Consider the following 27477-nt stretch of genomic DNA (forward strand, 5'->3'; position numbering starts at 1 on the left):
GCAGCTCCTCCTTCCCCCAAGGGGAAAAATAATTATCATTTGTTCCTGAAGCTCCTTGTCGTTGCTTATGTGACACAAAGAGAAGAAAATGTTCTGCACAAGAGTTGATGGGATAATTAGGCCAGGAACTCCTTGTCAATCTAAAATGGCTTCACATCTCAACCCCCCCCCGCCCCACCCCCAAAATACTAATACGGTACCAGATAAGAAGCTGCGAAAATTCCAGTTGGGAAATAGTGTAGGGACGTTTGGAAGTTTATTGGCTTGAGAAGTGAAATTTGGAGTTTCAGAATAATGTAAGAAAGGCATCTCATTTGAGCCTGCTTGAAAGAGGCATGTAATAGACTGGAGAATTCCTACTGGAGCTTCTGGTTACTAGCAGTAGCAGCAGCTGCTGGCTCCTATAAAATACATGAGTACAAGGTTGCATTTCAGATTTGGTTCATTCGGGTGATAAAATGTTTCTTCAGGTTGGAAAGAATTCCCCTGGCACGGAGGAACATAGTTATCTGCCTTCTTCTAACCCGAATTCTTGGGTTTCTCTTCTTTCTTTTCTTTTCTTTTCTTTTCTTTTCTTTTCTTTTCTTTTCTTTTCTTTTCTTTTCTTTTCTTTCATTCTTTTTCTTTTCCTTCCTCTCTCTTTCTTTCTTTCTCTCTCTCCTTTCCTTTCTTTCCTCCTTCCTTCCTTCCTTCCTCTTTCTTTTCCTCCCTCCCTCCCTCTTTCTTTCTTTCTTCCTTCCTTCCTCTTTCTTTTCCTTCCTCTTTCTTTCTTTTATTTCTTTCTTTCTTTTTCTTTCTTTCCTTGTCTTCCTTTATTTTCCTCCCTCTTCCTTTCTTTCTCTCCCTCCCTTTCTTTCTTCTTCCTTCCTTTATTTCTTTCTTTTCCTCCCTCCCTCCCTCTTTCATTCTTTCTTTTTCTCTTTCTTTCTTTTCCTTCCTTCCTTCCTTTCTTTCTTTGCTTTCCTTCCTTCTTTCCTCCCTCCTTTCTTTCTCTCTCTCTTTCTTCCTTTCTTTCTCTTTCTTTCTTTCTTTCTTCCTCCCTCTTTCTTTCTTTCTTTCTTTCTCTCTTCCTCCTTCCTTCCTTCCTTCCTTCTTCCTTCCTTCATTTCTTTCTTTTCCTCCCTCCCTCCCTCTTTTTTCTTTCTTTCTTTCTTTCTTTCTTTCTTTCTTTCTTTCTTTCTTTCTTTCTTTCTTTCTTTCTTTCTCTCTCTCTCTCTCTCTCTCTCTCTCTCTCTCTCTCTCTCTCTCTCTCTCTTTCTTTCCCTCCCTCCCTCCCTCCCTCCCTCCTTCCTTCCTTCCTTCCTTCCTTCCTTCCTTCCTTCCTTCCAATTTATTGGTGGCCTATCTTCCCACAGGGTAATAATATTGTTAGCAATGGCAATGTGTTTTTCCTGGTTTGGGTGTGCCTCATTCCACTGTGTGAATCTAGCCACTGTATTTTCTAAACTGTGACTCCTGGTTTACGCATGTTGCACAAACATACCCAATTGTAAGTTACTTACTAAATCATGGTTAACTGCCACGGTTGAGCCCAGTCACTGTTTTGGGTTTCCAACAGTATTTTTGGCCCTAATGTGAGATGCCTCGAGTTTGGGGCTGCAAAACAGATGCTCTCCTGCTCGGAGAATATTAGGAGCACCTGAGCTAAAATGGGAACCAAACCACATAACTTAAACACAGTTCTGATTCTACAAAACCAAGTGAAGGTCCACTCTGAAATTCAAAAAAAGATTCGATAGGCTCATTCTTTTCTAAGACAGCAGCCAAGGCAATGAGTTGGCATTTTTCTGCAAGCTGAAAACGCTACTCAGGTGGCTGGAGAATTCCTTCTCAAATACACTTAGCCAGCTTCGACTAAACGCAAAACCATGTTGAGGCCTGCTATGTAAATATATTAAATATTCAATCACTGAATGCTGCTGGCCATCAGCGGGAAACAGCAAGGATGAGAAAGCCTTAAGCACAGCTAATTTGCCGGCTGCTAGGATTTGGGCACCGCTTCAAAATTCACTGAATTTTCGAGCGGAGCCGATGAACAGGGAGCCCAGGCGAAAGACAGAGAAGGAAATTAAAAAAAAATTGGTAAACAACAAGAACAACAATAACATCCATCCAGGCAAGCAGAGCTGACCCACCAAAACAGCGCAGGTACTTCGACTTACAGCATTTAGTGATCATTTGAAGTTACAATGGCACTGAAAAAAAGTGATTTATGACCATTTTGGTTTGAGGATTAGTCTTACGTCACTTTTTTCCATGCCGTAAGTTGAGCATTACCTGTATATAGGTGCCGGCTTTTTCCTCTTTATGGTTTAGCATTTTTACTGAGTTATAAAATATTATTTTATATTATATTTTATAATATTATATTATAATATTATATTATAATATTATAACACCGCCCTGAGTCCTTCGGGAGTAGGGCGGTATACAAATTCAATAAAATAAAATAAATAAAAAATAAATTATAAGATACAAAATACGAAAGTAAATAGGAAAACAGTGGGGGAGGAAGAGAAGGAAGAGAAGTGAGTAAGAATAAGAAAAAAAAGAAAATGAAGGATTGACTTCCGACTCTCCCTGTTGCGATAAAATAAGCCATTACCATCAAATCGCAATTTTGTACTTTTTCATAATAATACGAACAAGCCATTTCTATAAAGATCTATCAATCTACTCGGTAAAACCCCAAATCAAAGTTTCATTTTTTTCCACTTCAAGCACGAAGTTCAGAAGCGCTCTCCACGTGGAAACGAAAGCACTTCTATTCTTAAGCTTTTTCCTCTTTAATTATTCGAATAAAAATGTTTTCATTTCATAAGGCCAGGCTGAAGAATCCTCAAAACTGCCTTTTTTCCCCCATGCAGTTCATCCCTGGTGAGTCATTACTAAAGGTTCTGAAACATGGAACTGAAGTAACAGTAACAGTAACAGAGTTAGAAGGGACCTTGGAGGTCATTTAGTCCAACCCCCTGCTCACACAGGAGACCTGTACTAGGGATTCGTTCTGGATCAGGGGTGTCAAGAATGGATCCGGACCACGGGGTGCTTAGATCCAGCCTGTGGGGCCAGCCTGGAAACAGCAAAGGATTGGCCCACAGTGCCTCTGCCAGCGAAAATACCGCAGTGCCCCCGTGCCCCGTTTTCGCTGGCAGAGGGCTAACCAAGCAAACTAAAAACGAAACAGAAGGAGAAATGTTTCCCTTTTTGCATTTGAGCATCCAAGAAGGGACAGGAAAGGAGAAAGAGAAAGAGGAAAGAGAAGGAAAAAGAGGGGAAGATTGGAAGAGAGCAAGGAAGGAAAAATAAGGAAAGGGGAAGGAAGAAGAAAGGAGAATGAAGAGGGAAGGAAAAAGAAGAGAAGAGAAGAGAAGAGAAGAGAAGAGAAGAGAAGAGAAGAGAAGAGAAGAGAAGAGAAGAGAAGGAAAAATAGAAGTTAGGACAAAATGGAAGGAATGAAAGAAGGAAGGAAGGAGAATGAAGAGGGAAGAAAAAAGAAGAGAAGAGAAGAGAAGGAAGGAAGGAAGGAAGGAAGGAGAATGAAGAGGGAAGGAAAAAGAAGAGAAGGAAGGAAAGGAAAATAGGAGGACAAAATGGAAGGAAGGAAGGAAGGAAGGAAGGAAAAATAGAAGTTAGGACAAAATGGATTGAATGAAAGAAGGAAGGAAGGAGAAGGAAGAGGGAAGGAAAAAGAAGAGAAGGAAGGAAGGGAAAATAGGAGGACAAAATGGAAGGAAGGAAGGAAGGAAGGAAGGAAGGAAGGAAGGAAGGAAGGAAGGAAGGAAGATTATAATGAGAGTGAGGGAGGGTCTCAGGGAAGTCCTGCCTTAGGTGGCCCCCGACACAAGTGATGAGCTGGCCACACCCACCATGGTGACGCCCACCCTGGCCACGCCCACCCAGCCCTCTGAGGTCAAGCACAGCCCTGATGTGGCCCTCAATGAAATCGAGTTTGATACCCTTGTTCTAGATCTTTGGGCTGTCTCTTGCGGTTCAGATCCCGGAATCTGTGCAAATGATCAAGCTTGAAAGAGAGCAAGCAAGAGTTAAGCTCCTTTTGTGCGGGAGCCCTGTAAGATTTGAACATCGCCTAAAACGGCTTCCGTTCCCACCACCAAAGTATTTGCCTCCTCTATTATTTATCAGCCCGTTGCATTATTTAAACCGCCGTACCCCGTAAATGCATGGCACAGAGCTCGTGTATATTCAGCGCTTTGAGTATGTAAACCATTATAATGTTGTCATTAATAATTCGATAGGCTCAAAAGGCTGCAGCTTGCACAGAAAACAGCAATTGGTGTTTTTGCTACCTGACCTGTGAATGCGGAACAGGAGCGAAACCAATAAGAAGCCAGCTTAAGAGACATGGGCTGTGTAGTCCTTGATGACACTGAAAATTGACCAAAACAACAAGTAATGGGTGGAAATTAATCAAGCAGAGAACCAGGGCTGGGATTCAGCTGGTTCAGACTGATTCAGGCGAACCGGTAGTTCCAACTATCAGCTGGCCCCGCCCACCTGCCCTCGCTCTTGCCCAGAGGTCTTCAAACTTTACTGGCTGGAGAATTCTGGGAGTTGAAGTCCACAAGTCTTAAAGCTGCCAAGTTTGGGGACCCCTGCTCTTGCCCTATCCTGTCCTTTATTTCCTTGTTTCTAGCTTATCTGAATCGCGCATTACAGCTGATTTCCGCACCTCAGCTGTTCTACTTACCGGGGCTGGCTTAGAAGGTAAGTGTCAGGTTTCGATGTCATCTCAAATAAATTGCACTCCCAAACAATTAATCTTTGCTGAAATATTCCATTTATTGAGTAAGACAGATCTGGCCCCGACTTCGTCGTAGCCGATACTAACCCTCTAAACCCCAAACCCTTCCCTTTCCGTTCCCCAATTCTCATCTCCTCATTGGCCATCTTCCAAGTCAGTCTCCCCAGCTTCTGACCTCAACCCACAGGAATGTCCCCTCCCCCATCCCATCTCCTAGGGGATATTATCTACAGAGAAAATAAGTAGGTGAAAACTCAAGCCTCGTCTCCTCCTTTTTATGGCAGCATCAGAATGCTGACAGTAAGAAGCTGAGCTTTAAAAACCTCCAATTTTAGCGTTGCACGCAAGCGCCCTAGGCATGCGCACACACATGCGTGCTCACCGAACCGGTTGTTAAACCGTTTGCAGCCCACCACCGCAGAGAACCAACCTAGAACTAAGGAGAAATTTCCTGACAGTGAGAACAATTTATCGACGGAATGACTTACCTCCAGAAATCGTGGTTGCTCCATCACTGGAGAAGATATTGGATAGCCATTTGCTCAGAATGGTGTAGGGCAGTGATGGTGAACCTTTTTGGTGCTGAGTGCCCAAAGTGCTTGTGCGAAACCCCAAAATGCAATGTGAATCCCCTCCTACATGTGCCCCACTCTCCGCACATGCGGTCTGTCCCGCCCCTTGCCCATTTTTGGCTTCCAGGTTGGTGCAGGAGGCTTTCCAGGCCCAAAACGGGGCATGGGAGGGGCACATTTACCCGCGCACACACACACACACAAAATGCAATGTCAGTGCCCCCGCACATGCGCCCCGCCCACTGCACACATGCACGTGCACGTCCCCTGCATGCGCCCTGTGCATGCACGGCAGAGACCAGAAGCCCAGGTGGACAGTGGGAGACACACACACATGTACGGTGGAGCTGGGCTGGGGCGACGGCTGGTGTGCCCAAAGAAAGGGGTCTGCATGCCATAAGATCTCCATCCCGGGTATAGGGAATGGGTGTCAAACTCATGTCATCACGATGGCATCACGTGATGTATCAGGACTTCCCCCCCTTCGCTAAACTGGGCGTGGATGTGGCCAGCATGTGACGCATCCGGCCCATGGGCCAGGAGTTTGACAGCCCTGGTATAGTGTCTCTTCCTTCAGCAAGGGTTGGACTAAATGATCTCCAAGGTCTCTTCTAACTCCGTTCTTCTGTATTCTGACCAGTTGCAGAGCTTGGCTTGGCCACAGAAGGACGGAAGCTGGTCAGGTTGAGCTCTTCCTCCATTTTAAGCGGAGTTGAAAGAGCCTGTTCAATTCAGCTCAATCCGGCCGAGGGTCAGCGGAGCGAGCAACTCCCCAAGCAACAGAACGGAATCTTTATTTGATTTAAACTGGAATTGCTTGGGGAAGGCGCCGAGAGACTTTTGAAAGGAAGTCATTTTAAGGCCGCAAAGATGCCACAATCACTTCAAACGGAAATTGCTCTAAAGCTGCCTCTACAGAGGACGTCTCATTCCGCTTCTTCTCTCATTTGTAGCACCCTGTCAGGTTTGAAGCTGTCCTGAAAGATGTTAGGCTAAAGCTGGCTCTTATGCGGCTTCTTTTGTGTGTCGCCCATCTCCTATAGAGGATGCTAGGTGTGCTTCTACATTATTTGCAAAGACAATATCTCTATCTGGCTGTCAGGTTTCGATGCTATCTCAAAATAAATGAATTTCCAAAGTGTCAATCTTTGAGGAAATTTTCTCTTTATTGAGCATAACGATCTGATCCTGGCTCCTTCGTGGTCAGTACTGACCTTTATCCCCCAATCCCTCCCTTTCCAATCCCCAATTCTCTGCTTCTCATTGGCTATCTTCCAAGCCACTTTCCTCATCCCTTCTTCGTCAGATCACAGGAATGTCTCCCCCCCACCCATCTCCGAGGAGACAGAATCTTCAAAGGGATTTAGTAGGCAAAAGTTCAAGCTTCTCCTCTCTTTATATATCAGTGCTGGGACGCTGACATCGGCACTCTTTCCACTGGGATAAAATTCATCCCAAGAAAGTTGTCTTGAATATTTTAACAACAGAAGAACCAAATGAGGTTTCCCGTCCCCAATAAATGAGACGTAGAAAGGAGGTTCCAAATTTATAATTTGGGGGTTCGGGAGAACCTCTAGCTAAGATTCTGTGCAGTTTGGAGAACTCACAAATCCCACTCCTGGCTGTCTCCACCCACCCCAACCCTCCCAGGAATCCCCACGCGGCCCGTTTTGGATGCAGGTAAGTGCAGGGAGCATGCAGGGGCTCGGAGAGGGCGGAAAATGGGCCTACCGGAAGTTTGGGAAGAGGCCTCCAGAACCTGGGGAGGGCAAAAACACCCCCCATGGTGCAGGAGGCCAACTAGGCCATGCCCACCCAGAGGACTCCTTGCTATAATTTCTGAAGCCCACCTCTGCTTATAATCAGCATAAACTGGCAGCCAACGAGACAAAGGACATTTTTAAAGGAACCGTGACAACAAGAACAAAAGTCACAACATAAAGAAACAGGAAGTGCTGAACCGGAGGACAAAGGGCAGTGAAAGAAAAACGTCTTTTTATTTACCTGTCTGAAGCCATTCCTGGTGTACTGCAGGATTTTCAGAGCATAGTTTGATCGTTGACCTTTGCTGTTGAACTCTATGTGACCAGTGAGACCTTCCAATTCTACCTGTCCAAGAGAGGGTGAGTTGCAGCGCCAGATAGAAACTGTGAGTCTGAAGGATACAGTCCCTACAATTCTCATGTCAAGACAGAAGGGAAAACACACTGTGTTTTCCCGAAAATTATTATTGGGCTTATTATTGAATAATAAGCCCAATTGGGCTTTTGAGCGCATGCGCTAAAATAAGTCCCCTGAAAATAAGCCCTCCCTGAAAATAAGCCCGGCCCAAAAATAAGCCCTCCCCAAAAATAAGCCCTCCTCGAAAATAAACCCTCCCCAAAAATATTTAAACATATGTGCAGCCGGTTCCCGCCATTTCCTCTGGTTAGGGTTAGGGAGACAGAACTGGAAATCAGGTAAGACGGCAAGCATCTTGCTCCATGCGCCCCAAAATAATAAGACCTCCCCTAAAATAAGGCCAAGCGCTTATTTCGGGCTTCAAAAAAATATAAGACAGGGTCTTATTTTCAGGGAAACACTGTAGTCTTGCATGTAACATCTTGGATCTTGGTCTAAGGTCCCTACAATTCTATGATTCTAAGAAAACTACTGGAAAAGTCTGTTGCTCCTCACAGTTGTGAGAAGTTTCAGGTCTGGAAGGAAGATGGGAAGTTTTTGGACAGGGTACCAATGTGATTAGGGGAGAGGGGAGGAAGTCCAGGCCACCTGCGTTGTGAAACGGTGATGACCAAGCCAACTTTCTTTCTGCCTCCATAGCCGGTCTGCCTTCTGCAGGGACCTTTTGTTCCCATCACCGCAGCTGTGAGTTGCACCGTTGAAAGCGAGTGCTTAATTCAAACGCGTTGCCTGGGACTTGAAGGGGAAGCCATTACATGGCTGGGTGGCACCAGGCGTCACATTGGGTTTATGTGAACATGAAGCACGAGGATGCAAAGGTCTGGTAAATCCAGATAACCACGCTCTGCTAATTGTTGACGAAGCATTAGATTATTGATTTTCCGGCAATACAGATCCCACACAGGAGCAAATACAACCGTCGCAATTTCTGTTAGAGATTCTTTTTTTTTTTTCCAACAGAATGCAAAGCTCCAATCGAGCTTGTGAGGGTCATGTCGAGTGACTTGTCCATCATCAAAAGCTGAAATAAGAAAAGGTCTCCTTTGTGCAGATGGATACAAGTCATATCCTGTGCCATATTCAGCAGGGCGAACCCCAATCAAGGTCCAACGAAGCCAGCATAGAACTTGTATTTACTGACAGACACCCTTTCAATAAAAGGACATTGTCCCACAGCCGAGCAAACATAGATTCAGGTCCACTAGGAACTTAAGAACATCTTAGTTTGTTGCCTAGGTGTCATTTGGAGGTCTGCCAAATAGATGATGGACTCATGAGGAGCTATCATTAAAAAACATGCAAACTTGCCGTGCATTCTTTGAAGGTCTTACTCTTTGGATCGAAGTTAGCAAACATCTTCGATAAAGCCTACAACAAGGTTGTCCAACCTTGACAACTTGTGGGTTTCAACTCCCAGAATTCCCCAGCCACTTCAACTTCTGGGAGTTGAAGTCCACAGGTCTTAAAGTTGTTAAGGTTGGACACCCCTGACCTAAAACCTACTGTTGTAGTCTGTTGTGATATGGATTCCTTCAGTGGAGCTATTTACGCAAATTCCTAGGACCCCTTCTGATGCTTCCTATGATCTATTCCTACAACCTTAAGGGAAAGGGAAAGATTCCCCTCGTACATATGTGCTAGTTGTTCCCGACTCTAGGGGGCGGTGCTCATCTCCATTTCAAAGCCGAAGAGCCAGCGCTGTCCGAAGACGTATCTGTAGTCTTGTGGCCGGCATGACTAAATGCCAAAGCCGCACGGAACACTGTTACCTTCCCACCAAAGGGGGTCCCTATGTTGTGGCTCCGTTACCTGAGCCTGTGTCATCAGCAGGAGAGGACTCCGAGAGTGAAGAAGAGGAGTTGGCAAGGCCTCCCTCTCCAGGACCCTCCTCTCTGGCAATGCCTTCAGTGTCTGCCAAAGGGCAAGAGATAGGGCCAGGGCCAAGCACGTCCACACAGCCACAGATGGACAGTGATGAGGGTAATGAGTCTTGGCTGGACCCACGCCAGCGTCGCAGAGATAAGCGCGTGCAACAGAAGAAAGGGCGTGCCCGAGATTAGGCTGAGTCAGTGGACCACACCCCACAGGATATAAAAGGGAGCGTGGTGGCCAGTCAAACCTTGTGACGAACAAAGCTGAAAGCTTCCACGCCATTCTGCATTGCCGGACTTTTGCTTTAAGACTTTGCTGGAGTATCTCTGGACTTGATTAATTCCGTAATTATTGAGCTGCTTTCCTTTGATGTATCAGAAGTAGGGAGAAGTTATCTCTCCTCTTTGTAAATAATAAACTCTTGGCAGGCAGCCACTAGGTTGTTGCCAAGTTCCGTTATCATAAGGAAAAGGATTTTGCCGGCTGGTTCGGTCTTTAACTCCTGAACGTCTGTTGGTGTGTGTGCGTGGGGTTGGGGACAGAACACCCTATTTTTCTACTTGCATTTTTTACCTGCTTTCAAACTGCTAGGTTGGCAGAAGCTGGGACAAGTAACGGGAGCTCATCCCATTACGCGGCACTAGGGAATCGAACCACTGAACTGCCGACCTTTTGATCGACAAGCTCAGAGTCTTATCCACTGAGCCACCGTATCCCTACAACCTTATTTTATGGTAAACTTCTAAGCAGGACTCCTGTCTATCTCACGCTGAAAACAGGGGTGAACCCACATCCCCAAATCCTCCGCGCTCAATCCATTCTCACCATTCTGAGGTAGTTCATCAAACTGGTGCCGTGTTGCCAAATTTGGGCAGATCCACAAGACAAGGGTTTCACGCCAATTTCTTGGCTCCGGTTCAGCTCTTGGACTGCACCGACCACGGCATAGACCGCATCGAACAATAAGGCAGAAGACAGCTGAAGAAAACGGAAGACAAGGAACCAGGAGAGGAAATGTTATTGGGACCCAAAGTCCAGGCCAATCCCAAAACAATAACCTGGCACAGAATAAAAGACAATTAAACAAGTAAATTCTTGGTTCCAATCAAAGGAGAATAAAGTTTATGCATTTGATGGCGAAGACCCTGAACGAATCGTTAGCCGGTGGTACTACCTCACTAAGCAAGACTGATTTCTAACATGCTAATAAGAATTAAACCGATTTGGTGCTTGGTTGGAAGAATGGAATGGAATGGAATGGAATGGAATGGAATGGAATGGAATGGAATGGAGTGGAGTGGAGTGGAGTGGAGTGGAGTGGAGTGGAGTGGAGTGGCATGGCAAAGGGTAGGGTTGAGTAGAGCAGAGTAGAGCAGAGTAGAGTAGAGTAGAATAGAATAGAATAGAATAGAATAGAATAGAATAGAATAGAATAGAATAGAATAGAATAACAGAGTTGGAAGGGGCCTTGGAGGTCTTCTAGTCCAACCCCCTGCTTAGGCAGGAAATCCTACACCACTTCAGACAAATGGTTATCCAATCTCTTCTTAAAAACTTCCAGTATTGGAGCATTTACAACTTCTGGAGGCAAGTTGTTCCACCGGTTAATTGTTCTAACTGTCAGGAAATTTCTCCTTAGTTCTAGGTTGAATCTCTCCTTGATTAGTTTCCACCCATTCCTTCTTCTCCTGCCTTCAGGTGCTTTGGAGAATAGCTTGACTCCCTCTTCTTTGGGGCAGCCCCTGAGAGATCGGAACACTGCTATCATGTCTCTCCTAGTCCTTCTTTTCATCAAACTAGACATACCCAGTTCTTGCAACCGTTCTTCATATGTTTTAGCCTCCAGTCCCCTCATCATCTTTGTTGCTCTTCTCTGCACTCTTTCTAGAGTCTCCACATCTTTTTTAAATTGTGGCGACCAAAACTGGATGCAGGATTCCAAGTGTGGCCTTACCAAGGCATTATAAAGTGGTATTAACACTTCACGTGATCTTGATTCTATCCCTCTGTTGATGCAGCCCAGAACTGTGATGGCCTTTGGAACACAAGGAAATACCAGAGCTATAATCCAGACTATATGCAGTATTATATGCAGAAGTGGGTTTCAGAAGGTTCTGACCAGTTCTGGAGAACCGGTAACGGAAATTTTGAGTAGTTCGGAGAACTGGTAAATACCACCTCTGACTGGCCCTGCCCCCATCTATTCTCTGCCTCCCGAGTCCCAGCTGATCAGGAGAAAATGGGGATTTTGCAGTAACCTTCCCCTGAAGTGGGGTGGGAATGGAGATTTTCCAGTATCCTTCCCCTGCCACACCCACCAAGCCATGCCACGCCCATCAAGCCACACCCACAGAACCAGTAGTAAAAAAAATTGAATCCCACCACTGATTATATGGATCTTTTTTTTAAAAAAATAAATATATAGGGCCTTTTTAGTTATGGCATCATCATTGTGAAACCCCACCTGTGATTTACATATCAATTCAAGAATTAACCTTTTAAGGAAGATTTGGCATGGAATTAATCCCATTTGTTATTTTTCCTAGCCTGGTTTTGCTCTGAGATTTATATTTTTCCTCCTATTACGATTTTTTACAGAGTTCTTTTTATTGGAGGTCTGTCAAATGGAGTTCTCCTGTTTCTATTATCTGTAATTTGATGTTATTGTTCTTAATTAATTTTAATCTACGTTGCAGGCTGCTCTGCTTTCTTTCTGAAGAAGGAGAGCCAGGGAAAAGGTTGATAAGGTACAATAACGATCGTGTTTATCCAGAAACAATTAAAATATTTTGCAACGCTATTTGAGAGTGTCTTGCAAACGATCTTGATGTATCAGATTTTATTAGGAAAACATGCTCTACGATGTTATCCAAGCAAGCGGAACACAGGAACAACTCCAGCCTACACGATAAATCAATTCTGATGAAATGTCCTAGATCAAAACTGTTCTACACATATTTTTTAACCTTGTACAGTTATATTCCGTCAGCGCATTAATTTGCTCTGAGTCACACTTACAGAGAATGTGGCTTAATTAATAGTAGATTCTGCTATATTTCCCAATAAAACTACTTTGACCTCAGATCCCGGGATTGTTTTGATACACTTGCAAGAGTGGCTATTCATTTGTCCCTTTTAATCAATATTTTTTTTTCATCCTGTCATATGTTTCTCAGCTAACCACAAATATTTACTCTCAATACGGGATTTAAAGAGTTTCAGTAGAAAGAACGTATCTATTCTGGGACACGGATGAATGAATCAATATCTTTGTGTCTCAGTCACTAATTCCTTCAGCGTAACAACATTATGGGAAACTGAGAAAGGAGACTTTCTCCAAATGCCTCCTAAATTACAATTCCCCAAAAGATTTATTTAATTCTGTCTTTATCTTGGGATTCCAATCGCTGAAATGGCATTCACCTCTGTCCAAATAATCTTTTAACACTTATATTTATCGATCCAATTTAAAACATCCCAGCGGATGGATAGAAACGCCACTTTCCTTTTGCAAATCTACAGAGATGTACGTTCCTGTTTTGGCCATATCCATTTTCTGCATCCGTAACTCTTATCTCAACAAGAAGTAAATACTTGCAACCCTTCGATTCTTTTCCATTTCTGACTTTACACTCAGACCCAGAAACATTCCACCTGTTTTCTCTGCACTCATTGGAAATTCAGATTTCAAGGCTATTTCCTACATTCTGGGTAAACAGTTTAACTAGCTGAGCATCCATGCAGAGGCTGCCTATTGATATAGTGGAATATTTAATCCATTCCATGTGCTAAAAATACCCTCCGTGCTAAAGCTTTCTGGTGATAACAAAAGAAATAAAGACATCGGAATGAGATGAGTTGAAGCAAAGCTTCGCAGGAGAATATTATTTGGGATTAATTGCCATTTTAACTAGAAATCAGTTGTCCTCTTGGCATCGTTTGGCTGATGTCTGCTTTTGATAACGCCAGCTTTATCCAGATAAACATATTCAAGATAGGTTGTCTTCTATCTCTTTTTCAAGAAATTCAGACTGCTATATTTGATTCTTCTCCCTACTCTTCTTTTTAGTTTTTTAGTCCTTCTTTTATATCTAGCCCAGTTCTTCAAGGGCAGCCTTTAAGTAGTGGCCAAAATTGTTGAAACCTTTTGGGAAATGTGTATTTTCTAAAACTAGCTCATAACACCACTTTTTTTGGGAGTAGAACCATAAAATTATATATCAATGGAAAGATAATTTAATCAAGAATGTAATGCAATATCTTTTATGACGGGTTTGCTGTTAGAATAGCAGTTAAATGGACTTTAATCAGAGCTGAAGAAGCTTTTTGGATGAGAAGCAAAACGTCTTCAAAGAAAAACCAGTTGCCTCTTGGGAAAAGCACCTCTGGGAGTGAGAAATATTCTTTGCACAAATTCCTTAGCCTTTTTCCAGAGATTGTTCTGAATGCTACGTGGAAAGAATCCAAGGTCAAACCCACCAGCAGCAGGTTAAAACCAAATTTATCTTGGTGGGCCTCTATTCTCTGTCATCGTGTCCGTTGCCTGACTTATGATCTTCAAAGTTCTTTTAGTCAATGTTTTCACATCTTCTCTTCTCTTCTTTTCTGTGCTTGTAGATCTTAATGAAGCATATGACACTATTGATTGGGATTTTCGACTTTGCAGCCTACAAACATTTGCTTCAGTTCTTAGATTTCTGAAAAAATCTTGTGTCCACTGTCTTGTGGGTTTTTTTTTTAAAAAAAAAATTATTAGACAAGATGATCAAAGGCAGTTTCCCGAGAAGCAGAATTATAGGGCTTTAGGATTTAGAGAAAATATTCTGCAGCAGAGTTGCTCAAGGCAATGGAGATCCCATTAACAAATCCAAACAATTTTCTATTCCATCACCTCCTTCCAGGCACATCAAATTTAGGGAGAGGGGGGAGGAGCAGGAGAAGGATTTCAGGGCATGAAACAGAAATTCAACCCACTATCTAAAGCTCAAATTCTAATAACACACTCAGTTCCATGAATGTGAAGGCACATTGAGAGTTCAAGCTTGGTAGAGGAGAATTATTGGGTTTCCAGGAAAACCGAGTTTTTAGGAAAAAGTAGATGCAGAGTGGTTTTAAACTGATAACAGCTGAGTCTATCTCAAAAGGTTAGAATACAATAACTTTGCAAAGGAGTGAATCCAATGGAATTGTCTTAAAATGGACTATGGCTAGCTGATTGGAAGAGCCCATGCTCTATTGCCACATTTTGTGGCAAGTCCCAACTCTATTCAATAACAAATCCAACCCAACCCAATCCATTCCATCAATCCAATCCATCAAAACCACTGTGCCTTGAACATTGTTGACATACACAGTCTAGTGCCAACTAAGGACATGCACCGTCTAGTTGACCTCGTGTTTCTTACTGTCTGCCCCATGATCTGGAAGAGAGTCTACGACAACTCTCCATGGCCCGTTCTCTGCAGACCACTTGTCATGACCAATTCACTGTGGGACCACTTGCCATGGCCAACTTGCCACAAGACAACTTGACATGGGACAGTTCCACACAGGATTAGTTCCTTTTATTATTCATCAAAGCATTACGAAAGCTGGTAGTCGTAGGAATGATTTCGTTTGATAGTACAAGAACTGAAATAATTTTTGACGAAAACACAGTCGACAAAAATAGAAGGCACTAAGGCAGGGGTCAGCAACCTGCGGCTCTGGAGCTGTATGTGGCTCTTTCACTCCTCTGCTGTGGCTCCTTGGCACTCTAAATATGCGTCACAACCGCCAATGTGCGACATCCGCCAGCATGCAATTTATTGAGCTTTTCAACCCCTGGTATGCCAACCGTGGATAAATCCAAGAAAAGAAAAGTTTCAGAAGAAAAACAGAACGTTTAATTCAACTACATATGCTAGTTTGTGGCCGCTCAAGAAATAGTCAGGCACGGGAAGGGTTTTGTGGCTCCTGGTGTTTTCTTTTCTGTGGGAAATGGGTCCAAATGGCTCTTTGAGTGTTTAAGGTTGCAGACCCCTGCACTAAAAGAATCCTGCCGTGAGTTGTCTCAGAGCATGTTGGCTGGGATGTGTTGGTCGCAGCAAATTAGACATGACCAACTCTTGGTGAGTTGTCCCAATCCACTGAAAGAACCTTCTTGGCTTCTTTCTGTCTTGTCAAGCTTTTCATCTGAATCTTGCTTGAGAACCACATTTCCTCCTCTGTCTGGATCGTTTAATTGCCCGCTCCCTCTGCCACTATTTATCTGTTACTCTTATTTAAGGCAATAAAGCAATTTGGGATTCAGCGAGGATGGCAGCCAATTAAGTTGTATTTCTCCATAAGGAGGCTATTGTGTCGATCCCCCAGGCTCTCCCAGGCATCCAATGGGTTTGAAATATGTCTTCCCTTACTTCCCCACCCCACCCCATTCAACCTTAGATTCAGTCATCACCCTTTTAGAGTTCTCATCCCTTCTCTGCTGACACGAACAGTCCGTCTGCAAATGTCTCTTCGTTTGCTCATTAGCGCCTCTTGTTTTCCATGCCATTTGGTTTCATTTTGGGTTTCTCCAATTCTGATCGACTCAAGTGAAAATGATTCAGAGGTGCAAGGAAGGTATCTCTCTAACAAATGTGTCTAAATTCTTCTTGACGTGACGTGCCCAGAATTTGACCTAGAACTCCAAGAGGTGTCCAACCAGAGGTGGTATTCAGCCGGTTCGGATCGATTCACCTGAACCGGTAGCAGAAATTGAAAGTGGGCCCGTCCACCTTCCTGGATCTATGCCCGTGATGGCGAACCTATGGCATGCGTGCCACAGGTGGCACGTGGAGCCATATCGATGGGCACGCGAGCGTTGCCCTAGCTCAGCTTCAGCGTGCGCCACCTGATTTTTGGGCTTCCAGGTCCACCGGAAGTCGGCAAACAGGCCATTTCTGTCCTCCAGAGGGCCTCCAGGATGGTGCAGAAGGCCATTTTTACCCTCCCCAGGCTCCAAGAAAGGCTCTGAAGCCTGGGGTGATAGAAAAAGGGGCCTACTGGGCCCACTGTGCCACTGTGTGCCAAAAGTGGGGGGAGCACGGTGGGACACACGTGCATGCATGGGGTGGGATGGGGACGTTGAATTATAGGTGTGGGCACACGCGCTTGCGACCCCCTCGCTTTTGGGACGCAACAGCAAAAAGGTTAGCCATCACTGCTCTATGCCATCTTATTTGGGCATATTTTTGAGGCCGGGCACATGTGCAGAAGGCAGGAGCTGTTCTGTCCCCATCTCACACACGCACACAAACAGATAGCCAGGGGTTAAATAAAACTGGCAGACAACAAATTCTTTCGATAAGAGAATTGGCAGCAACCCAGTAGCTGCTTGCCAAGAACTTTACTCATAGAGGGAGGGGGTGTTCCTCCATCAGATAAACCCAAACAAGATACACACAGTTCAAGAATTGTTAAGTCCACTCCGTATTAAATCCAAGGCAGATAATGTTGTTTCAAAGATACAATGTGACTCGCTAGTAGTTTGTTTTGTCCGTCACAGAGTCTGAATGGCCACCTCACCCCCTTTTATCCCCTGTGGGGTGTGGTCCAGTGACTCAGCCTAATCTCTGGCACGCCTCCTTTTCTGCTGCACGCGCCTGTCTCTCCGACGCTGGCGTGGATCCAGCCAAGACTTATCTCCATCACTGTCCGACTGCGAGGAGATATCTGGCTCCTGGCCAATCTCTTCTCCTTCAGGAGACACCTGAGGCATTGCCAGAGAGGAGGGTCCTGGAGAGGGAGACCTGGCCAACTCCTCTCCTTCATGTTCGGAGCCTTCTCCCTCCGATAAGTCGGCCTCGGGGGTCGGAGTCACAACAGGCGCGCATGAGAACTGGGCACGCGCACAGGTGGCAAACCAGTAGCAACATAATGTGAAACACACAGCTGTGTACAACCCATGTATAATAAAGCGGAATCATTACATCCCATGATTTAGAAATTAAATTTCTCTTTTTTTTTGGCAGCCAGATCACACTCCAACTCATATTTAGTAATTTAAATATGTGAAAAGTTTTCTTTCATTATGCTTTTATAACTCTGTATGACCATTAGGAGTTCAAAGGAACCGCTAAGGAGAGAAAAAAAAACTAGAAATATAACCAACCTTGTAATCAACAAGGAATCTAACCCGTATCTACAGAGATCGATTGCGGAGGTCTTCTAACTAAAGAATAAAGTTGCCTGAACTGCTAACAGTATTAAGAAGTCAAGAAACCTCGTGTAGGTCAAGCGATTTCACTGAAGGAGCGGATTAGGAAGGCTATTGACGCTTTTGAACTTTGGTTTTGGAGAAGGCTCCTGAGAAAACCACGGACGATCAAGGAAACAAATCAATGAATCACTGAACAAAGTCATCCAAACTTCTCACTCGAAGGACAAATGACCGGATTCGAATATTTGGACACGGGAAGGCAAAGACCCAGCTGCCCGGAGGAGCCTCTAATGCTGGGAACGGTGGAAGACAAGAAGACAACAATCAGCAGAAAGGGGGGATGGACTTTGTTACAGTGGTGATGGATGTCAGGCCTGGAAGCCATCTTTTTCGTTGGACCTTCAGGCCTGCCACATTTACTACTTCGGAAAACTGGGAGGGGGAAATTGTGTGGAGCCAGGGTGATTTACAGTCATAATAACATTCCTTTCTCAGAAAGTCAAGGACATCTTGCCCTGCACCTGGAGAGCTAGAACTGGGAGGCATCTCCAGTTGGGATGGTGCTTGGATTGGATGATGTGATGGACATGTGGGCGTTGGACAGGGATTTGAACTTTCCTTTGGGTGGAATCCTAGGGGGGAGGACTCCTGGAAGGGGTGGGGCAGGAAGGGGCAGGGCCAGCCAGCAATTTAACTACCGGTTCTCCCGAACCGGCCTGAACCAGACGAATCTCACCAGTGATGATATTGTATACTTTCGCTTGTTCTCTAATCCATATGTACGGAATCCATACGTAACATGCAGTGGGATCTATATTGGAAGATCACAAAGCTGCTTTACCCATTTGACATTCACATTCATGGACCATGACACAGGTAGCCTTCGACTTACAATTTTGCCCCAGATTTCTGCCGCTAAGCAAGACAATTGTCAAGTGAGATTTGCCTCATTATACAACCTTTCCTGCCCGACTTGTTAAGTGAATCACTGCAGTTGTTCAGTTAGTGACATGGTTTCACATTTTGTTACCACCGGTTTGCTGCGTGCGTGCGCCTTCCACACATGTGCTTTGCTCACGCGTGTGCCTCCTGCACATGTGCCCAGCCTCAAAAACGTGCCTAAGTAGGACAGCATAGAGCCGGGGTAGGTGGGCAGGTGGGCGGGCAGGTAAGTGGTGTGGTGTGGCTTGGTGGGCATAGCTTGGTGGGCGTGGCAGGGGAAGGATACTGCAAAATCTCTATCCCCACCCCACTCCAGGGGAAGGATACTGCAAAATCTCCATTCCCACCCCACTCTGGGGCCAGCCAGAGGTGGTATTTGCCGGTTCTCTGAACTACTCGAAATTTCCGCTGCCGGTTCTTCAGAACCTGTCAGAACCTGCTGGATTTCACCCCTGCATCATAGTCACACTTTCATAATAAAGTGAAGCCTTCTCAACAATTACACAGTCAGTGTTTATCCTACAATTTATAATAAAAGGAAAGATCCATGCCCTTTTGATGGCCCTATTTAAATACCGGTAAATGCATGCTAAAAAAAAAACAAAACCACCTCCTTTTCTTTTGATGAAGTATGATTGTGCTGCTAAAACACTAATTTGAAAACAAAGACAATTTAAACATAAAATGTTCAGCCGTACAGTTCTCCAAATGACCAAGTCCTTTAGCCCTATTTTTTTCCTCTCTCTCTCTCTCGCTCTCTCTCTCCTAGGAAACCATCCTTGAAGAGCTCTCTATGTTTTTTTTTTTAAACTCCTACTTTATTATCTCTCTGTGTATAAGAGAATGACACACTTGGCCTCCAATTTAATGTGGAGAATTACGAGTTGTACCATTCCAATGGTACAAGCAGGATTTCTGACACTAGAAGAAACAATTAATTACCAACATCTGTTTTCAGCCCACATTTTTAATTACCTAATCTAGCCATCTGTAATTTTCAGCGCTTTTCCTTGAGTTTCCATTCCTGGCTGTGTGATTCAGGGGAGTCACGCTTGGAACAAAGGACACCCTAACATTTTCCGCAGAAAAAGTTCCATAATCCCCCACCCAGATTTCCGCAGCTGTCACAAATCTCCCTGTAAAAAACTCAGTCATCAGATGTGTCCAGCATCCAGAAGGGCAGAGGAAGAAGCAAAGGATGGAAACTAATCAAGGAGAGAAGCAACCTGGAACTAAGGAGAAATTTCCTGACAGTTAGAACAATTAATCAGCGGAACTACCAATCTACTGAATAAAACTCCGCATTGGAGACAGGAAAGGCATCCGGCCAGGCATCTCGGCTCCATTCAGTTGCCCAGACTCCATCCTGCAAGGGATGATGGGGTCATTAACACAAGATGAATTGTGGCTTCATAGAGTTTCCTACTTGAGCAGAGGGTTGGATTAGAAGGCCTTCAAGGTCCCTTCAGACTCGGTTATTCTGACTATGCAGAATTCTCTGTGGAAGCTCACGTCTCTTGAGTCCAAGCAAGGAAACACCAGCGGACTATCTATGGCCACCAGCTACACTTCTGGGATTTGGAGAGCTTCTGGAAGCCAGCCTCACCTGCTGGCATCTGCTGCCAGCCAGAGCTGTCACGGAAAGGAAAAGAAATTGCATTTTGGCTGCCCGCAAAGATGTGTGTGTGTGTGTGTGTGTGTGTGTGAGACAGTGAATCAAACAGAGCCAGGGGGAGGAAATGGGAAGAAGAAGCTCTCCGCTCCCAGACGCCTTGCTCAAAATTTGAATTTTAACAATTCCTCGGGGACCCACTGAGATAATTTAAACTGTTTTTGAAACAGCTCAATGGTTTCCAAGCAGAGGAATGTAATGGCACGCCATACCACAAAAGAGGTAACCATCGCGCTGCCTCGCAATTTGGAAGTTGGAGTTGATGTTAAGACAGGAGGCTCAATTCTTTTATTTGTAAGCTATTCTTCTCCCCACCCAAAAGCTAATTTTCCCTAGATTTCTGCCGGATACTAAATAAGGATATTCCCCCCCCCAGGAATGGAACCGCAAGGGGACAGTTTTGAGAGAAAACTGATTTTGGGAGAAAGGAATGCGCAGCTATAATCTCTGCAAATCCCCAAAGCTACTTTGGTTTCTGAAAATTCTAAAAAAACAAAACAAAACCTCATTGAGATCATATTGTCCATATTTCTGTGAGACTCCTGGAAAAATCCACGGTAAAGGACTGCATAATATAATCAACCCTTTGCGCAGATAAACTTTGAGCCCCATTAAATTGGGATAATGGTTCTTTTAAAAATCCAGAACAAAACCTGCAAAATCAATACAGGTAAAAGCTCAAGAAAAGCCATAGCATGAGAGAGAGAAAGAGAGAGAGAGAGAAAGAGAAAAGAAAGAGAAAGTAATAGAGAGAGAGAAAGAAATAGAGAGAGAAAGAATTAGAGAGAATGAGAAAGGGAGAGAGGGAGGGAGAGAGAGAGGGAGAGAGTGTGAGAGAGAGAGAAAGAGAAAGAGAGAGAGAGAAAAGAGAAAGAGAAAGAAATAGAGAGAGAATTAGAGAGAATGAGAAAGGGAGAGAGAGAAAGAGAGACAGAGAAAGAGAAAAGAGAGAGAAAGTAATAGAGAGAGAGAGAGAGAAATAGAGAGAGAAAGAATTAGAGAGAGGGAATGAGAAAGGGAGGGAGGGAGAGAGAGAGAGAGAGAGAGTGAGAGTGTGAGAGAGAGAGAAAGAGAGAGAGAAAAGAGAAAGAAATAGAAAGAGAAAGAATTAGAGAGAGAGAATGAGAAAGGGAGGGGGAGAGAGAGAGAGCAAGAGTGAGAGTGTGAGAGAGAAAGAAAGAGAGAGAGAAAGAGACAGAGAGAAAGAATGAGAGAGAGAATGAGAAAGGGAGAGAGGGAGGGAAATAGATAGATAGATAGATAGATAGATAGATAGATAGATAGATAGATAGATAGATAGATAGACAGATAGAAGAATCAACAAGAGAGACCACTGCAGCCAGGATGATGAAGGCTGATGAATTGAAAAGGGACTTGTCCATAGTGTAATTAATCCAAGAAAAGCAAATTGTGCCTGTGGTTTAGACAGATGATAGATAGATAGATAGATAGATAGAGAGAGAGAGAGAGAGAGAGCAAGAGAGTGAGAGTGTGAGAGAGAAAGAGAGAGAGAGAAAGAGAGAATGAGAAAGAGAAAAAAAAAAGAGAGAGAGAGAGAGAGATAGGGAGGGGGAGAGAAATCCTTTTTCATTCCAGCCTATCACAAATCTTTGCCTTTATGAACAAGCTTTATTTATATTGTGTTCCGCCTGAAGTATTTAAGCAACGGAGGGACTGCTCTAGGTACGCAGAGAAAGAGGGCAATGAATTAGCCAATGTGTTTCTCTGGATTGAGAGAGAAGAGTGGGTGGACAGTGATGAAGAGAGACAGAGGAGGATCTGAGCTAGGTGGAAACCAGAGCAGGTTGGAAAACGTGCCAGCAAGCAGCAGAAATCTCTCTGGTGCCAGCCGCTCCTGATATTTTAGGGCAGAGAACACCGTCATGCAACTCACATCATATACACCTTCTTAAGAGCCCGCTGATCTTTCACGTGATGGGGGGGGGAGGGAGGAGAAGATTGAGTGCCGGCTTAAGTATTCACATCTCCAGTTTTGCGTAAGAGCCAACACTAACTATGCGTCTTTCTACCTTTCCAGACAAGCCACGTGTGGGCAGAATCCCTAAATTTCCTTTTCTTTCTGCTTTCTAGGAAAGACACAAGTCATCCCTTCCAGGTGATCTGAAACCAGCGGTGAAATCAACTTACCTTCCCCACCGGTTCGGAAGTGCGCGCGCCAGTGGTGGGTTTAATTTTTTTTTACTACCGGTTCTGTGGGTGTGGCTTGGTGGGTGTGGCATCGCTTGGTGGGTGTGGCTTGGTGGGTGTGGCATATCTTGGTGGGCGTGGCTTGGTGGGTGTGGCAGGGGAAGGATACTGTAAAATCGCCATTCCCTCCCCACTCCAGGGGAAGGTTACTGCAAAATCCCCATTCCCTCCCGATCAGCTGGGACTCAGGAGGCAGAGAATAGATGGGGGCAGGGCCAGTCAGAATTTTTACTACCGGTTCTCCGAACAACTCAAAATTTCCGCTACCGGTTCTACAGAACTGGTCAGAACCTGCTGAAATCCACCTCTGGCGCACACGCGCGGACTTTCTGTGCATGCGTAGAGGGTAAAAAACAGGTTACTTCCTGGTTAAAACCAGGAAGTAATGACGACTGGGCAGGTGGGCGGAGCCTCGTGCTACCGTCGCTACCAGTTCTCCGAACCACCCGCCGCCATCGCTACCGTTTCGGTCGAACTGGTCCGAACCAGTAGCATTTCACCCCTGTCTGAAAGGCTTCAAGAGAGAGAGAGAGAGGGAGAGAGAGAGAGAGAGAGAGAGAGAGAGAGAGAGAGAGAAATTCCCAGTCTGAGGATCTACTAATTGAAACCCAATTTAGGAGGAAGGAAGAGATATGTTCTTCAGGGAGGGCATATGGCTAAGAGGGATGACACCACATTGCTGGTAAAAAAGCACAATAGCTGGAGGACCGTATCAAAACATGCTTCATGGTGAGAAGGCCATGCAACTGTTGAGGCTCTAGAAAGAGCCTTGATAGTACAGTGGTCTAAGCACCCTGTTATTAACACAGCTGCCTGCAATTACTGCAGGTTCGAATCTCTCCAAGGCTCAAGGTTGACTCAGCCTTCCATCCTTTCTAAGGTAGGTAAATTGAGGACCCAGTTTGTGGGGGCAATAAGCTGACTTTGTATAAATATACAAAAGGATGAAGGCTATTGCTTAACGCATTGTAAGCCACCCTGAGTCTCTGGAGAAGGCATATAAATCAAATTAAAAAAAAAAAAGAGTGTAGAGAAGAACAATCAAGATGATTAGGGGACCGGAGGCTAAAACAGACGATGAACGGTTGAAGGAACTGGGTATGTCTAGTTTAATGAAAAGAAGGGCTAGGGGTGACATGATAGCCATGTTCCAATATCATAAAGAAGAGGGAGTTAACTTATTCTCCAAAGCATCTGAAGGCAGCACAAGAAGCAATGGGTGGAAACTAATCAAGGAGAGAAGCAACCTAGAACAAAGGAGAAGTTTCCTGATAGTTAACAACTTGCCTCCAGAAGTTGTGGGTGCGCCATCACTGGAGATTTTTAAGAAGAGATTGGACAAACCCTTTGTTTGAAATAGTATAGGGTTTCCTGCTTAAGCAGGGGGTTGGACTAGAAGACCTCCAAGATCCCTTCAAACTTTGTTAATTCTGTTATTCTCTAACATGGCCATCCCTTCTGAGCAGACTTCCCAAACGTAGACATCCTCCAGATACGTGGGATTCCCAGAATTCATAGTAAAGGCTAAGATGATTATGGAATCCTGGGGTTGAAGTCCACACATCTGAAGAACATCCAAGTTGAAGGCTGATGAATGTAGCACGAACTGAGAAGTAGAGTACATCTTCTGCATGCAGAAGACCTTGGGTTCAGTCTAGAACAGGGGTCAGCAACCTGCGGCCCTGGAGCCGCATGTGGCTCTTTCACCCCTCTGCTGCGGCTCCCTGTCACTCAAAATATGCGTCACAACCGCCAATGTGCGACACCCGCCAGCACACGATTTATTGAGCTTTTCAACTCCTGGTAGGCCAACCATGGATAAATCCAAGAAAAGAAAAGTTTCAGAAGAAAACAGAATGTTTAATTCAACTATATATGCTAATTTTGTGGCCACTCAAGAAATAGTCAGGCACGGGAAGGGTTTTGTGGCTCCCGGTGTTTTTTTTTTCTGTGGGAAACGGGTCCAAATGACTCTTTGAGTATTTAAGGTTACAGAACCCTGTTCTAGAACCTCCTGTCTCAAACTTGAGGAGCTAAGATAGATAGCCAAATAAAGAAGAATCTGGTTCTGTACTAGACAAATTTTGATGTTTCCATGAAAACAAGTCTGAAGAGGATGAAAGTTTATGTGTTGGCTTTCCACTAATGAAAACATTTTATAAGGTAATGGAACAGAAGAATCCTGCTGTTTCCGTTTCTAACGATCCATGTGGCCTACTATTCTCTTCTCCAAGAGGCCCATCAGACATCTTTAGGAAACAGCATGACACGGAGACATAAAGTTAGAGCACTGACAATCCAGAGAGAAAGCAGAATGTCTTCAAAGAAGTCCCAGCAGCAGAACAATATGCAGCTAGTTAGTTGGCGTATACAGCTTAAGTTATCTTAAGCATTTATGGGACACTAGATTGCCTTAGGCTTGAGAAGAGAAGAGAAGAGAAGAGAAGAGAAGAGAAGAGAAGAGAAGAGAAGAGAAGAGAAGAGAAGAGAAGAGAAGAGAAGAGAAGAGAAGAGAAGAGAAGAGAAGAGAAGAGAGGAATGGAATGGAATGGAATGGAATGGAATGGAATGGAATGGAATGGAATGGAATGGAATGGAATGGAGGGGAAGGGAGGGGAGAAGAAGAGAAGAGAAGAGAAGAGAAGAGAAGAGAAGAGAAGAGAAGAGAAGAGAAGAGAAGAGAAGAGAAGAGAAGAGAAGAGAAGAGAGGAATGGAATGGAGGGGAGGGAAGAAGAAGAGAAGAGAAGAGGAGAGAAGAGAAGAGAAGAGAAGAATGAAATGGAATGGAATGGAATGGAATGGAGGGGAGGGGAGGGGGAGAAGAAGAGAAGAGAAGAGAAGAGAAGAGAAGAGAAGAGAAGAGAAGAGAAGAGAAGAGAAGAGAAGAGAAGAGAAGAATGAAATGGAATGGAATGGAATGGAGGGGAGGGGAGGGGAGAAGAAGAGAAGAGAAGAGAAGAGAAGAGAAGAGAAGAGAAGAGAAGAGAAGAGAAGAGAAGAGAAGAGAAGAGAGGAATGGAATGGAGGGGAGGGAAGAAGAAGAGAAGAGGAGAGAAGAGAAGAGAAGAGAAGAGAAGAATGAAATGGAATGGAATGGAATGGAATGGAGGGGAGGGGAGGGGAGAAGAAGAGAAGAGAAGAGAAGAGAAGAGAAGAGAAGAGAAGAGAAGAGAAGAGAAGAGAAGAGAAGAGAAGAGAAGAGAATGGCTACTACAGAAAAGGTCCTACTCTTGAAATCCCCAATTTGAAATCCGAAAAGAACGAGGAAGTGCAGCTCTTATTTTAACTTCCATTATGTCATCTTCCATTAGGTGGGCAGAGCTGAGGGGTTCATAACCTTTTAGACCTTCACTTTTTATTGAAAAAAAAATTCATTATTGAACCCCTTACCCCTTCTTTTCTCCCACACAAGACATCATTACACGGGAAGGCGTGAGAAAAAGGACAGATGTATTGGTTTACTTACTGCTGGTCCAGTAAAAGGAATATGGTCACAATTCTCTAACCATGACTGGTTGAGACTCTCTGCAAATTCCTGGAAGAAAGGATGGGACTGGTTGAAGATAGAAAACCCCATGATGTTCACTCGATCATCCATAAGGCTGTCCAGTTGCTGGAGAGAAAATTCCTACGGGAAGCCAAGGATCAAAAAGCAGAATTAATAAGTTCTTCAACAATCATTCAACAAGGGGGAAAAAATATGAAGGGAAGGCATTTAAAGAACTGCAAAGACTGGTAAAGGCTAGGTAATGTCAAGAAGATTCAACAGCTATTTATTTATAAACTCCTTCTGGAAAAAAACAAAAAAAGAATTCAAAATCCTCATCGGTTACAAACATGACCAGGAGGAAGTCATGTGTAACATCAAAACTGAGAAGACCTTAGCCTCTGTCTTTATAAATCTCGGATGGACTTGCTGGAGAATCAACCATTAAACCATGGAGAATCTCCATTTAAAAAAAAATAATAATAAAGGCTCATCTTCACTTCACAAAGGAGCACGAGGCTGACCTTCACAGATCAAAGGAGGCATTAAAACTTCAATTTCTATGAGCATTTACAACCATGAAATAAATTATGATCCGGGTCAAGACAGAAATTTTGCCCTCGTAGATCAGAAATGTAATGCTGATTTTCTGTTGTTTGTTTTGCGATGGCGGCTATTATTCTCGCTTTTAAGCCAGATGGGAAAGACAAATGCAATGACTGACAACTTATCTGTGATGGACAAACTTAAATCGGGGGCCGCCCTGAATGGTGGGTTTTGTTTTTTTTTGGACCGAGTTGCGTTATCATTAAGCAACATGAAAATTAGCGGCTGCATTATTGACGTGGTTTGAAGGATGCAGGTTTTTCGGTTTCCCAGGCAGGTTATTTATTTCCGCATAGCACATTGCCAACTTGTGGCACGAGGGCAGATGGCTAATGAGAGCCGGGGCCTGAAGGGATTTCGTATGCAAAGAGTGTGACGACGATTGTGCCAAACAAGCACGATCTGTCTTTCTCCCTGGACAGACGCCGGAGGACCAAGAAAAAAAAAAAATCAAATCTGAGAGAAAACAATGCTCTCTCGGGCCTAGCCAGGAATCTGAGTAGCCCTTTTGCAGAAAAACATAACTCCGAGTAGGAACCTCACAAAGAAAACCAGTCGAGAAACAAAAGTGACAATGCATTTGAATAGCTGGTATCCTGAGAAATCACCTACCTACGGGAAAATAGAAAACCAAACAGATTGTATGTTGTGGAGACTTCAATCAGGAGTTTTAAAGCAAGAAGAATAGAACAGAACAGAATAGAATAGGGGGATAGAGTAGAGTAGAATAGAATAGAATAGGAGTAGAGTAGAATAAATATTGGAATGAAGAGTAGAGTAGAGTAGAGTAGAGTAGAGTAGAATAGAATAGAATAGAATAGAATAGAATAGAATAGAATAGAATAGAATAGAATAGAATAGAATAGAATAGAAGGAGTAGAGTAGAAAATATATTGGTATGAAGAGTAGAGTAGAGTAGAATAGAGTAGAATAGAATAGGAGTAGAGTAGAGTAGAGTAGAGTAGAGTAGAGTAGAGTAGAGTAGAGTA

The 27477-nt window shown here is 44.1% G+C and overlaps 1 protein-coding gene across 1 annotated transcript in view; it reads right to left on the minus strand.

Moving 5' to 3' along the window:
* Positions 1 to 27477, minus strand: part of GRIK4 (glutamate ionotropic receptor kainate type subunit 4) — a 284535-nt gene that overhangs the window by 77292 nt on the left and 179766 nt on the right. The window contains exons 7-9 of the mRNA XM_070952502.1: positions 25862 to 26023; positions 10216 to 10368; positions 7342 to 7446 (exon numbers count right to left, since the gene is read on the minus strand). Of these exons, the coding sequence (XP_070808603.1) occupies positions 7342 to 7446; positions 10216 to 10368; positions 25862 to 26023 (420 nt within the window). The remainder of the gene's footprint in view (positions 1 to 7341; positions 7447 to 10215; positions 10369 to 25861; positions 26024 to 27477) is intronic.

Source organism: Pituophis catenifer, unplaced genomic scaffold, assembly GCF_029215685.1.
Source record: "Pituophis catenifer annectens isolate HBS135680 unplaced genomic scaffold, rPitCat1.0.hap2 SCAF_12, whole genome shotgun sequence".
Lineage (NCBI taxonomy): Eukaryota > Metazoa > Chordata > Lepidosauria > Squamata > Colubridae > Pituophis > Pituophis catenifer.